Below are 14,799 nucleotides of genomic sequence, written 5' to 3'. Positions count from 1 at the left end.
CACCTGTAACATCGGCGATACCAGCAGCCGATCTATAATAGGCTAATAATCGGATTTTACGGACTATGTTGCGCTTCATCGACATAAGAACATGAATGTCATGACCTTACAAGATTTTGCTCGAAATTAAGTCACGCAATTTCGTTTGATTTTATGACCGCTCCGAATTGCAACAAATGTTACTAGTCATATGATTTATTCATCTCTCGACTATGTATAGATCAAAATGGTATCTATCTTCACTAGCCACCCGTGTAATGCTAAATCGTCCTTATTATCCGAAATGATTGTATCGAAATAAGATTAAGTATCCTACCTGTCAACCCATTTTGACACGTAGGATACCCGTCGTCGTCAATATCGGATATGATTGAATAGACTTGATTGGTTATAGTCTCTGCCGACTCCTGTACTGATGAGTCTGTGTCAGTTTCAGAACTTGGAGGGAAAAAGAATAGTTTTGTATCCCCTTTATCGACCCAAGTAATGATAAGTCAACGTCACGATCACTATCAATTATATAAAAAATAATTTGGGATCCCATCTGCCGACCTATATAATGATAGGTTGGCCTCAGTATCACAATTTAAGTTGATGCCAGGGGCCATACTTTCAAAATTCGCTAAGTGAACGTAAGTACTTACGCTCTATTTTCTTGTCTATGATTGGTGGATTTTGCTTGAAAGGCCGTCAATGATTGGCGGATGAACTTACGATCTCTTAACTTTTTTTGAAAGTATAGGTCCAGGGAAGACATCCGGCCAAATGTCGGCACTCCCACACCGAAGCATCGACGGCATGACGGCCTTGATCGCCGTGGCACGCAACACGTGCGTGCTACGTGTCACGGAGCTAGTGTGTATCATAGCTACGATACAACCACGAGACTCAGTCATTTGGACTCAACGGTAAACTAAAACTTTAAATTCATTACTACATGTATGTATAGAACTAACTCCTGTTTAACTCCTGTTTAACTAATAAAAACTGTTAATAAAAACTAAGTAAATAAAAAACTAAATACTCCTGTTTAACTAATTAATATACTACATGTATATTAATTAGTTAAACAGGAATTCAAACTTTTGAGAAGTTAAACTCAAGTTCCAATTAAACATCTACTCAAGCTTTGAATTAACCATAACTCAAGATTTTAATTCAACAGCATAAGCTGTGGTTCAATCTAAATAGAAGTTCGAAATGAAAATTCAATTTTTCGCACTGCGCTACTACTCAATGTAGAACATGATTTTACTACTCACTGCTCGATTATTCCAGAAAACCACTAGGAAACCTTCTGCACTTGTTTAGAAAAACAGGTTTTAAATTATAACAGAGGCAATCCCTACGCAATATCCATCTCAACAAAATAAGTTTTCAATACGTTTCTAACGTTCGTATTAAGCTGTGTCATTCTATCGTAGTACAAATAATTCTCATAATCATAAGAACCAGTGAATATTGTACGTTAAAAATACAATCAAGAAAATTAGTCCGAAACATGAAGTAAATATTAAAAAAAAAAAGAGAACAAAAATTTGTAAAAACCATGACATCTCAAACAGCCAACATTAACTTGTAACTAGCAAGATCGTGGAGTTGTCAAAAACTCACCTGAACACACATATTCGTGTCATCACCTTATGTCAAAATTTAAACAACATTAATTCAAGAATTTTCAAGTAAATAATTGAAATCAAATTACTTCGCATTTATTAGTTTTCTTTCGATACTATTATATTCAATTAATAATTATGATAAACTTATAGTAATTTTTAATATAATATTCAGTATAATAAATGAATTAGATTAAATCTGTATTTAATCAGATGATTATCATGAATTTATAGTAATTATTTTATATAATATTCATTATAATAAATGTATTATTTATTTAATCAAGATGATCATGCAGAAGCTACTAAGTGAAATGCCTCACCAGGCACGAGGCCGTGGAAGGCAGCCTGCGCAGGACCGGGAGGCTCGCCGTCCTTCTCAACGTTCAGGACGCTCTCCACGGCGTCCGCGGGGTCAATGCTCACCTGTACATCATAGCCAATAATACACTGTTAGAAAAAAAACGGTGAAAAAACGGTCCCACCGGTGTCCTAGTGGCCGGTCGCCCCGTGAAAATAAACTGTTTCGCCGTTTTTATCAGATTTTTTACGGATTTCTGGTGTTAAATTGGAATAAAAACGGCGACGTGGTGTTTTTTTTCACGTGCCGACCGGCCACTGAAACGCCGGTAATACCGTTAACGGTCATTTTTCTAACAGTTTATTAAATATCGTCACGAGTTCCTTACTTAATCCACCAGCCAGTCAGCCAGCTCACATGTACACCATAGCCAATAATATTAAACATCGTCATGAGTTCCTTACTTGATCCGCCAGCCAGTCAGCCAGTCACGGACGGCTTTTCAATATAAGACCAACAATTGCAGACGAGGAACCTGCCGCTATACGTGCACTTATGCAGCTTGTCTCAGTTAATGTAATATAAGTCGTTAATAAATTGAAATACATTCGAAACATCGTTAATAAATTGAAATACATTCGAAACGTCGTTAATAAATTGAAATTACTCCCTTGAACCTGCATTTTGATCAACTAATGTCATCTGAAGAATATTGTTTGACCCTGAAAATTAAAATTGAATTCTCTGGCCATTAAGCACCCGTGTTTATGCAGCTACGTGTACTAAAGCAATCTTTGATAGTACGGACCGATAACATATTTTTTATGGATGAGACAGCGAGAAATGCGATGCTTGCTAAATATTATACAAAAAATTATTGCCAGAGACGAAGAGAGCGGATGTAGAAAAGCATTGCTTTCTGTGGACTTTAGAGTCAGATTTACAAACGAATGCCATCAAACAAAATATGTTGGATAATTTACTAAACATCACATATTAAATTATTTTAACACACAAATAATACTAAAATTCGTTCTCATAATTTATGTCTTTGATATCGGAAATCTTTTTTCTAGATAAAATCTAATAATTTGAGGTAGAAGAAAAAAAAAGAAAAGTTAGAGAGAAATACAAAAAATCTAGCGTGTTTACCACCACTTCTGCTACTAAAAAAAAGTCGCGAGACGCTACAGATAGCACAACAGAGTGGGCATAGAGACAACACCACTCAAGCTGTCACACTCGAGAGTGACGTTAAAGTGACCACTCAGCGCAAGTCTGACCCGGCTTTGCAAAGTGCTAGACATGTTAGTATTGAGACAGCATTTATGTTACTTTACGTTGAGAAATAAAAATTTAGTTCAAAAAAATTAGTAAGCATTTCGTTCTCTCGACTTATTGAGTTGAATAGTAACCTTAGTAAAATATATCCTTAGTCTAAAAATCTGAAGGTTTGAAGATCCTTAAAATGGTTATTTAACTTCATGTTAAATAATCATTACGTTATCTATTTACATCTCTTTACGATGGCGGGAAGATAAAACTCAAAAGTTTTACGTCATTATCCAAATAAGATCCCTTATCAAAACCTCTTTAAGAACAAGTGATTGCTAAAAACTGGACGAATAGGTAAACCGATTGCGTTAAAAAAATTACTAGATGGTTAAACGGTGCTTTAAACCCAACGAAAATACCTACGAAAGGGTTGTAAAGTCAGACGGATTCAACATGGCAGAAGCTTCAGGTTAAAAATGTTACTAGATGGTTAAACCCAACGAAAAATACCTACCGAAGGGTTGTAAAATCAGACGGATTCAACATGGCAGAAGCGGCCAGTCATTCCGTGCACAATAACAGGATTTTGCGCCAGAGTAATTGGATTATCTACGGCTGTCGTGCCACGGCCACAACGACCAGAATTGATCTCATCGTGAGACCCTGAGAACATTTTTCTACATCGCGGTACCGCGTCAAGAGAATCGTTAGAGGTGCGTCGGGAGTTAACATTACCAGTCCAGCGATGCATGAATCAGTCGGTTTTGTGGTCTTCAAACCTTCATTGCGAGGAATATTTCGTACAATTAGATAGTTGTAATTCATGAACATTAATATATCCTGATTGAAGAGATGGACTTATTTCAGCTTCACAGTAGTACTGTGTTATACTCAAAGATCAAATGAATTAAATAAAAATTAAATAAACGGTCATGTTAAATAATGGAATAAAGGGAAGCTAGTATTTAAACATAATAAAGTGGCCGCAACGAGTCCCATGAAATCGACAAGCAGTTGTAGACTATTTATATCTGAACGAAAGTTTTAGCGCGCCCATGATTAGGAAGTAATTCAATTGAGCTTGTGAATGCTGCCGCAGTAAATATCTATATATAAAGATGTTTTAGTTAAATATTGCTCCAATTTACAAAAAGATTATTCAAACAAAATTTTATAAAATATTCTAAAAAATATAAGCTAATTAGCAGAAATTCTAGAAAAATCTAACTAGCTGTGAGACTGAGTTTAGCTTCACGGGACACAGGAACGAGAGAAAGCGTGAGAATTTATCACAACAAAGAGCGTAGCTTTCTCGATGATGGGGAAATGCTATCTATATGTAAATGTTCAAACATATAAATTTTTATATGCTCATCATAACGGTAGCTAAGATGAGCCAGAGAAATGGAAATGATCAGTATAAACTGGTAATCTGAAATGCACGTTACGGATATACGTTACTTAATTCAATTTTAGCATCGAAAGAAGCGAGTAGTTTTGTTGCATTTCGATTTAATCAAGCATGAGAAAAGACCTAATGGAGCATGAAGACTTTATAAGCGTGTAGTCACGCCTAGACTGATCATGGTTAGCAGACGAAGATTTTGAGGTTAGCGGACGAAGATTATGTGTAGACTTCTAAGCATTGCTCACTCAGAAAGAACATATTTCATGTGGGTATTCTGTGCAGAAATAATCAACTCCAATTGCAAATCGGCTACAAAAACAATATTAAAGCTATTTAAATAAAGAGATATAAAGTTTTCTATAAAGATATGAATTTTTGTGGACTATTATTTGCTTTTAAATTCTTAGTATTTAAATAAAGTTACAGGCTTCTTGAGGTTAAATAATCTACATGTATATTTTATGCACTCGCGTTTAAATTTAGTTATATTTCAAACTACACATGAACGCATAAGTTCATGTGTATTCTCAGAGTTACTCACTTTTTTATTCTCAACTCAACTTTTTATTTTTTTTTATTGACAACTATTCTCACTCAACTTTTTATTCTCAGAGTTACTCACGTGTAGTAAAATTAGAAGAAATAAAAACGACACTCTCTTTCTTCTCGTAGACAGTAGACAGGCGGAGCTGGTATGATGCCCCTGGTGTAAGATCGTACAAGTGGAACGGAAGTTGGTCTTCGGTCACCACGAAATTACGGATGCTGCTCTGCGGTTCCGATAACGGAGTCACCTACAACAAAAAAAAACAGCATTCATCAAATTACGTGCAATATTGGTCCTTCTCTAAATTGCACTTGTATTAGTCATCCTATATAAACTTGGACCGGAACATGGTGTTTCGATGCTACGAGGAAGAAATTTATCACTAATTGGAAAAAACGTGCTATATTGGTCGTTCTCCATATCGCATTTGTATTAGTCTGAGTCATCCTACATATATAAACTAGGCCCGGAACATGATGTTTCAATGCTGCGGGGAAAAAATTTGTCTCTATTTGAACAAAAAGCCTCATTACTTTTTCTTGATAACTGCTGACATTAGGCAATTATTGTGGACGTGTCATGTCCCGAAAACTGGGCTGGTCGAACACGTACGATTCATTCAATGCGCATCGTCACAAACTGATTGATCGGTGTATAAGTTCCCTGAATTCACTCAGAAATATTATTGGGTCTGGTTGTTCCAATGGTGACACTTTCTGCACTCAGCACAGATATATTTTGCCGAGCCAAACAGGGTCAGGATAAATCACACAATGGCAAAAAGTACTTTGCAATTTGGACCAACTCTCACTCATTTTTCTGGGTGAAATCTTCAATGCTACTACCATCAATGATATCACTACTCGAGTTATTGTGAGTAGGTATTATTATTATTTTTATTATTATTCACCTGCACAAAAGCAGCATTCCTGAGCGCACAAACATTCAGCTAAAACGAACGTTCCAGGGAACAGCTATAGGAATACTGTGGCAAATGCCGAGACGTGTACCAAGTTTAGGCCATCCAACTATAGCGTAGCACGAGTGAGAATGAAAGTTATCAATATATACTCATTATTATGTTATAGTGAGAACTCCGAGGCACTTTTTGAGCATGACGCTAATATATAAATTTAATGATCTTCTGAGGAGGCTTATAACTATTCTCCTACTCGATATTTCAACCTTTCATCTCTACTCTTCATGAACAATTGCTGTTCACGATTAAAGGCCTCACGACCAAAAACATGTTTACTGAAAATGGCTGAGATTGAATTATTAACGATTAAACAATAGTATTATGAACTTAAAAATAAGGCGCACGTTTGATCATTTTCTATACTTAACCGTTAGCGAGCAGAACATGAGATAGAGTTTAACCAGAGATTATCCATGACTCGGAGAGCGTTTAATTGCATACTCTAGCAGTACATCGCTCCATGTGCGCCTGCGGTGACTGCCATTAAGTACAAGTAGTTACGCTACTCGTGATCACTACTTTCTTTCCACAGTAAATTGATCTTGTCGATCCGGTAATTCAAGATAATAGGAGTATAACGGAGCTGCGCTCGGGACTAGAATAGGAAATTGTCGTAACGACTTAGGAATTTACCAGTATGGAGAACGAGTTTACAGCTTTAAATTGTTGAATTATACAGTTGAAAGCGTTCCACGGGACGTGAATGGTAGGTTTGAGATCACAGGCAGATATTGTCATTATTATGTCAAGTTCTTTGATATTAAAATAGATCTCTTCAGTCGGCAGATATTGTCATGATCATGTCAAGTTCTATGATATTAAAATAGATCTCTTCAGTCGGCAGATATAGTCATTATTATGTCAAGTTCTATGATATTAAAATAGATCTCTTCAGTCGGTAGATATTGTCATGATTACGTCAAGTTCTATGATATTAAAATAGATCTCTTCAATCAAATCATAGCTTAATGTTTAATAACTACATGATGAGCCAAATATACCCTCAAAATTATAATTTCACGATATTTAATTATGGCGATGTAGATATTATACAGAACTAATAATTCAAAGGAATGCAAGTAATAAAGATAATTACCATAATAGCCTGCAAGTTCGAGTGATTACCGTGCGATCGAGTGATCAAATAAAGTTTAATATAAATATATTTGATATTGTGGCATTTTTTATTCGGAACCTACATAGCATATTTCATTCTTATATCATGCGCAATGCCCAGAGCTCCCGCTGGAGCTGACCTCGCCCCAGTTGCGCGCGTCATGCAGGCTTATGTTCCGACGCTGAACTTTCGTGCAGCAGTCAACCGCGTACAGTAAAGTTCACAGTGCCATACGCGCGCTTATATATACCCTCAGGCTACTGCGCGCTACAAGGCTACTGCTACGTGTACCCACTAGCGCTACAAGGCTACTGCTACGTGTACCCACTAGCGCTACAAGGCTACTGCTACGTGTACCTACCTCGCGCTACTTCGTATACCACGCACCTACTAGCACTACTACGTATACCACGCACCTACTAGCACTACTACGTATACCACGCACCTACTCGCACTACTTCGTATACCACGCACCTACTCGCACTACTTCGTATACCACGCACCTACTCGCACTACCACGTATACCACGCACCTACTCGCACTACCACGTATACCACGCACCTACTCGCACTACCACGTATACCACGCACCTACTCGCACTACTTCGTATACCACGCACCTACTCGCACTACTTCGTATACCACGCACCTACTCGCACTACTTCGTATACCACGTGACATCATGAAAGGCATTCACCAATCGTGAAAGGTTCACGTACATTTTTTTCATAACCGAGTCCAGTATTCTGTTTACTTCCTGCGCGGTACAGTGGTAGTCATACCGCATATTGAGTTACGGTTGTAAAATGTATTAAAACAGATACAAGCTAAGTAAAGTCGTGCTTTCCAGAAGCTTAACCATCATAACAATTCATGTTACAGCCTAAGAGAACAGCTTATACGTATCTCTTAATCTAGATATACTAAATCGATATACTAATCTCGATATACAGCTCAGCATCAACAGCAGTGCATATGACTGTACAAACATCCGACAATCGAATACGTCCATTGCTCCTAATCAGCCGACATATTGATCATGATTGATATATCATGATCATGATATCACGACAATATCATGATTGATATTGGATCATGAGTCTCTGCATCCATCTAATCTCCAAATGAAAACAAATAACATCTTACAAATTCATATAGTCTACCTACCACTAGAAAAATAAACGCGGAAATCGCTCAATTAATATTTCCTCAAAGCGTGCAAATTCTCACAGGATAGAAGCGTTCATTGCGATCGAATAATATAAGTCACTGTATATCTTAGCCTCGCAACCTCAATTTCCAACATGCTTTATCCGCAAAAATCACACGGAAATATGTGCCTCAACGTAAAACCAACTTTCTTACAAAATGAATCCTATAGAACATATACTCTTGCTATACATCTCCAGAATCATATAAAACTCTGCAGCAAAATTATGTGCATAAAGTTCAGTTGTAACATTCATATTCAAAGATAAACAATGCAATACATCAAGATGGCGCTTTATGCTTAAAATCTTGATGCTGGGTTCATTGGTTCAGCCACTAAATGCTTGAATTCAGCGTTGTAGCCACTATAAATGCTTAAATTCGGCGCTATAGCCACTAAATGCTTGAATTCAGCGATGTAGCCACAAATGCTCGAATTCAGCGCTATAACCACTGAATGCTTGAATTCAGCGCTGTAGCTACTAAATGCTTGAATTCAGTGCAATAACCACTAAATGCCTGAATTTAGCGCTATAACCACTAAAAGCTTGAATTCAGCGCTATAACCACTAAATGCCTGAATTTAGCGCTATAACCACTAAATGCATGAATTCAGCGCTATAACCACTAAATGCCTGAATCCAGCGCTATATAGCCACTAAATGCCTGAATTCAGCGCTATAACCACTAAATGCATGAATTCAGCGCTATAACCACTAAATGCCGGAATTCAGCGCTATAGCCACTTAATGACTGAATGTCGGCCACCGACAAGCCGATATTTTCCCTCTAGCAGCAGGCGCTGCGCGGAAGCAGCAGCAGCAGACAGTGAAAGTGGAGCGTTGTTCTCATACGCACGCGCTCGCAAGAACCAGACAATGACGGAGAACGCATGCCCCTTTGGGCAAGTGTCGCAATTTCCACCCCTACTCCACAATACGTTGTGGGTCAAGTTGACTCGAACAGTCATGATCGTTACTAACGGAATGCGCAGAGTGCTTTACTAAAACTGTTTCTGTTTCACTCACAATGTCGAACTTCTTGCTTCATGCTCGAAGATAGAGACTATCTTTCAACTTAGTATAGAATTATTTATTCAGATTGAAGAACCCTAATTCGGTACTCATGGCGCGACTCGGGCGTCTTAATTGATGCCATTTGCCTCGGTACTCCAGGAGGCAGTCGGTATCATGTTCTACACTAAACTGAAGATTTTCTGCTTCATTTTCCTTCGTCATTCTTATTAGATCAAGAAGAATCGTTGATGCTCCAACTATATCAATTGAGGATTAATAACATAGAATTAATTAAGATAATTATTGATTTAAAACTTAAGATGAAGCAGACCTTGAGTAATAACATAGAATTAATTAAAGATAATAATCAAGTTAAAACCTAAGATGAAGCAGACCTTGAGCTTGAAGGCTGAGTAGCCGCCGGAGTTCGGTGGGTCCCAGGACACGAGAGCGAGCTTCAGAGTGTCAACGTTGATGTTCAGGTTCTCAGGCATCGCGGGAGCTGAAGGCGAAATACAAAGAAGTTAAGTTAACCAAATCCAGAGAATGCAAACTGGTGGATTTGTGACAGCAATTCGTGATCGAGTACTGGTCAACTGATAATGTCAGGCATTCACAATTAGTTTATGATTATATAAATAAATATATATATTGTTTTACCATAATAAAAAAACGAATAAAACTTTATATTATCATGAATTTAAATTCAATGAATGAATTTGCAAACCAACTTTTAACACAGAGGGACGACTTGGGTGTCGAGTTACACCCACTTTCTTTTGAGATTCAAGTCCCATCAAGGAAGCCCATCTTTTTTACAGTAACATCACTCAAAAGTGAACACAATTTACTTTAAAAAACACGTAAGTGCGAATATTTGCGTGCTGACGATAACCGTAAATATAAGTAAGCAGTACCATACTTTAAATAATAAGTATACGTTTGAGGAGCTGAACAAAACTTTTTAGTACAAATTGCACAAACTTCAAAATTTACTGTAGGTACCGTTAGTACCAAATGCACAGGTAACACCTTCAACTAATTAGTAGGTACACAATAAGCTCTCACTTGTTGTAATGGTAGCAGTCCAGGTAGCCCAGTCGTTGATGGTAGCGTTGCTGTAGTACAACTCAAAGTCATACCTCATACCAGGCTGAGCATGCTTCAGTTTCACCCCCCTTGCCATCTCTTGCGGGGTGAACGTGGAGTTAGGGACAGGTATCCCTTGAGGAGGCTTGTAATCCAGCCTATAAAATCCATCCTGATCTTTCACCTGCTCCTCAGGGATCTGGATCACCACCTCGGACCCGCTTGCCTGTAGGAGACAAGGTTAGAACTGGTGTGAGCATCGGCACGAGGGCTGAAAGTTATAACAAGAAAAACTTTACGGATGTTAAAAAATTAATTGATACAAAATGTCCAAAAATAATAATTAATGAAATGTTCGCGACAAAAAAAACTATGAATTGAGTGCATGGATCTCATAATTATGATTTATACGTAGAAACGCAAGAGAGCAAATAAAAAATAAAGAGTACGGCACCGAAATAAAGAGGCGACACCACACCAACGTAATATGCCTTGTCGTGGCGCACACTCTGCAGCAGTTTACACGGGGCAACAACTACACAGAAGTCTTGTGTGATCGTAAAGTTTTGTTAGTACGCGTCTCTTGAAGGATAGAAATAAGTGATTCGTGATCGTAAACTCATGTGACTTACACATGGGACTGTGTACATGAAACTCTTCTACTCGGCTAACTCTACTCGACTTCCTTACGCATCCAAAATGCTACCAAACGAAACGTGTTTTTATTCAGAACAATTTATGTAGTTCATGAGTATGACTATTATTTAAGAGAAAAATAATTAAAAATAATGTCAAACAAATTGAGAAAATTAAAGATGATCTAATAGAAATTCAGAATAGCATATTTAACTGCGGATTCAAATAAATTAGTAATTATTATGTGCTATGGCTATCATATATAACAGCCTGACATCATCACTTCACTCGATTAAAGCCTTTCATAAAATCTATTATAGGTACCAAACGTGGGTCCAGGAGCGCACAAGTGTGTCAACAAGAACACACTAACACAAAAAAATATAACTCAGTACTCACTGCAGTGAGTGACAGAGAGCGCATTTTCTCGTCGACGAAAACGTGAAGTCACGGACGGACGGACAGACGGACATGGCGAGCACAATAGTGCATTTTTTCCATAAATGAGAAAATGCGCTAAAAATCATGGTGTGTAGTTGCGCGCTTGCCTTCAAGGGCTGTTAAATTTACAGCCTTTCCTGTGATCTCCGTAGCAGTTTAGCAGAAAATTACTCTGAAGCTTTAAAGTGGAATTACGGCCGATATTGTAAGTCAGGGTGTGGTCGCACAGTGCAACACTGACGTGCTCGCGAGACGCAGCATTATGAACGCATGGACGGAAAACTTAAAATGACGTAAATTAAACTCGTAATATTTATGTTTTAATATTTTCTTTATTGAATTATGAAGCAATTACGCAGGAATTTACGTGGAGTTCTTGCACTATTGATCATGCCGCTGAGAGTGCATGTTTGTTGATGCTGCTGTGTTGCCGAGCTCAGCTGTTCCTGTTTTATATCAGGATCACATAATGCTCTGCTCTAGAAAAATCTCCCAGATTTTGCTGCAATTTGATTCAGCAATTTAACACGTTGACTACGTATTGGTACATATGCGTACCACGAAATTTATTTCTCCAGGAGGTAGTGGTACATAATTAAGGTTGCCTACAATCGGCTAAATCCGAGAACAAAAAAGGCCAAAAAAGGCCGATAATTCAATGTATACTAGTTTATTTGTAGGTTCCGCTATAAAAATCCCATTTATTTTCTTTTTGCAGTATTTAAATTTAATTAGGAAGTACCCCTATCATAAATTTTAGCCGGCCAACGCAATTGAGAAAAACTAAATCACGGAATTTGTCCGGAAAAAAATAACCGTCTGGCAATCCTGCTTAAAAAAAGTACAAAAAATGAAATAATAGTACTAGATGAAGCAATCGTAGTCAACGTGTTAAAAAGTCCCGTAAAGTAAGCCCATCTTTTTTACAGTGTTCAAGAAAAATTGTTTCCCTCTCTTCGAAAACCCTACAGTACATCCAGATTTTTTTATTCCATGTTGCATTAATCACGTGCAATCTTTCTTTTGACGGCCTCGATCAGAATGCCACAAATCTTTCAAAAAAGTTTATATAAACTAAAAATTTAGTAACTATTGTACAGAAATTTTAGTATTGTAAAAATATTGTATTGTACAGAAAAATTTAGTATAACTATTGTACCGCACACCGGAATAAGGCAGCAAACACTGCCATTATTTGCAACACATGTCTCTAATTCACTGACTAGCATAAAAAAATGTTAATATTGAACGAGAAAGTTACAGCGTTATACGCATGCTCCTATATAAGAAGAGCCATATACAGTATAATATATGGCTATGCATCAGTTGCACGTTAATAAGAACTGATCGAATCGACAATTGGCTTCATGAGAAAGACGAAGTGAGTATTTATAAATTTGCATCGGAACTGTTATTGTAAAAATGGGGATGCAACGCAAATAACTTATGAAAGTTTGTTAAAAAAACAAGTTTATCATGTAATGCGACCCAGTTTTAACAAAGTTCTCCAAATAAAAAGTAAATTTTTAGCGCTTAAATGATCTATTTCCATTACAATAACATTCTCAGATTTAAAATATAAATCTTAAATTTTACAACCGTTGAATTTCGTCGAAAAATTAATTAGACCAGCATACTCGGATCCTAATTAGATGAGATTTCTCATTAAATTAATAAAATAAAGATTCTTCCTAATAACGATAGAAGTTATAACACATTAAAGACGATAATCGTTGGATCAGTTTATAAATTTAACTGAGGAGATAATACAATTTAGTAATACTGTGCTAAATTCCAATTAAATTAGGTCGGTATACTCGGATTTGAATTAAATTAGATTTCGTATTGAATTAATGAAATTAAATTGAGGGCGTGGTAACGGCAGATGACCTTTTGTCGGCTCATTGTCATGCAACCAAAATTTTCAGTCATCGCGCTCCAATAAGATTAAAATTTATCTCAATTAAAGATATTAGGATTTTCGCAAACATTGTTAACATCCTAATTGACTAACATACATTTAAGTTAAAAAAATAATCGTGCATCTTGGAACATAATGTTGGAAGCCGATCTTTCTTATGGTTATTGTTTATTCACTTTTTATAGGTAGTCCACCAATCATCAAACTTATTTCTGTCATTCTTATCCTCTCTTTTTAGCCTTCAAATTCTCACCAAATTCCCACACCATCTCTCTCATACCCCACACCATCTCTCTCATACCCCACACCATCTCTCATACCCCACACCATCTCTCTCATACCCCACACCATCTCTCTCATACCCCACACCATCTCTCTCATACCCCACACCATCTCTCTCATACCCCACACCATCTCTCATACCCCACACAATCTCTCTCATACCCCACACCATCTCTCTCCACACCATCTCGCTCACCACCACATTTACATTCACCGACATCATTACCAGCTGTCTCTCTCATTCATCTCACATTCAACCATCAGTTGTTTCCTTCTCACCTCATCACACCACGTACACATCACCCCTCATCACATCCCCCTATATGTGTATTTACTCCATTCCTACCAGCACCCTTGCCCTCACAACAAACAGATGTCCACACCTCTGCTATCAATCAACATACATACATTCATGAATGCTATCAACATGCATACATTCATGAATGCTACCATCATGCATACATTCATGAATGCTACCATCATACATACATTCATGCTTTGTCATAACATTCATTATTAGGGGTGATTAGCAATGGCAGCTATACTTATTAACACGAGCGGACAAGAAAATTGAATAGGCAATAATGCTGCATTAATATAATATGTTATTATATAATATAATTTAATATAACATACGTAATACAATAATTTCAATACCAGCCAAGTTGATAGGAACTGCAGCTGAAGGGAATAAGAATAACAGTTTTATAAGCTCTTCCCATACGGTACTAATTGCCACTCATATGTAGTCTGAAAATATCTAAAGAATGCACTAGAACTAAAGCACAATAACTAATGTAACTAACATCGAAGGAAATCAGTGTGGATATGAATGACAAGCTGGTGCTGCTGTTGCTGGTGCTGCTGCTGCTGGTGCTGCTGTTGCTGGTGCTGCTGCTGCTGGTGCTGCTGTTGCTGGTGCTGCTGTTGCTGGTGCTGCTGCTGCTGGTGCTGCTGTTGCTG

The 14,799-nt window shown here is 37.4% G+C and overlaps 1 protein-coding gene across 1 annotated transcript in view; it reads right to left on the bottom strand.

Moving 5' to 3' along the window:
* LOC108679835 (tyrosine-protein phosphatase 10D) overlaps nucleotides 1–14,799 on the bottom strand; it is a gene marked incomplete at its 3' end in the record, with an annotated part of 31,870 nt that overhangs the window by 13,267 nt on the left and 3,804 nt on the right. Inside the window, 4 exon segments of the mRNA XM_018168564.2 lie at nucleotides 1,940–2,042; nucleotides 5,218–5,394; nucleotides 9,863–9,969; nucleotides 10,536–10,782. Coding sequence (XP_018024053.2) covers nucleotides 1,940–2,042; nucleotides 5,218–5,394; nucleotides 9,863–9,969; nucleotides 10,536–10,782 — 634 coding nt within the window.

Source organism: Hyalella azteca, unplaced genomic scaffold (genome assembly GCF_000764305.2).
Source record: "Hyalella azteca isolate HAZT.00-mixed unplaced genomic scaffold, Hazt_2.0.2 contig17921, whole genome shotgun sequence".
NCBI classification, from domain to species: domain Eukaryota; kingdom Metazoa; phylum Arthropoda; class Malacostraca; order Amphipoda; family Hyalellidae; genus Hyalella; species Hyalella azteca.
The sequence above is the reverse complement of the archived record's forward strand: the minus strand, read 5'-3'. Positions and strand labels throughout refer to the sequence as shown.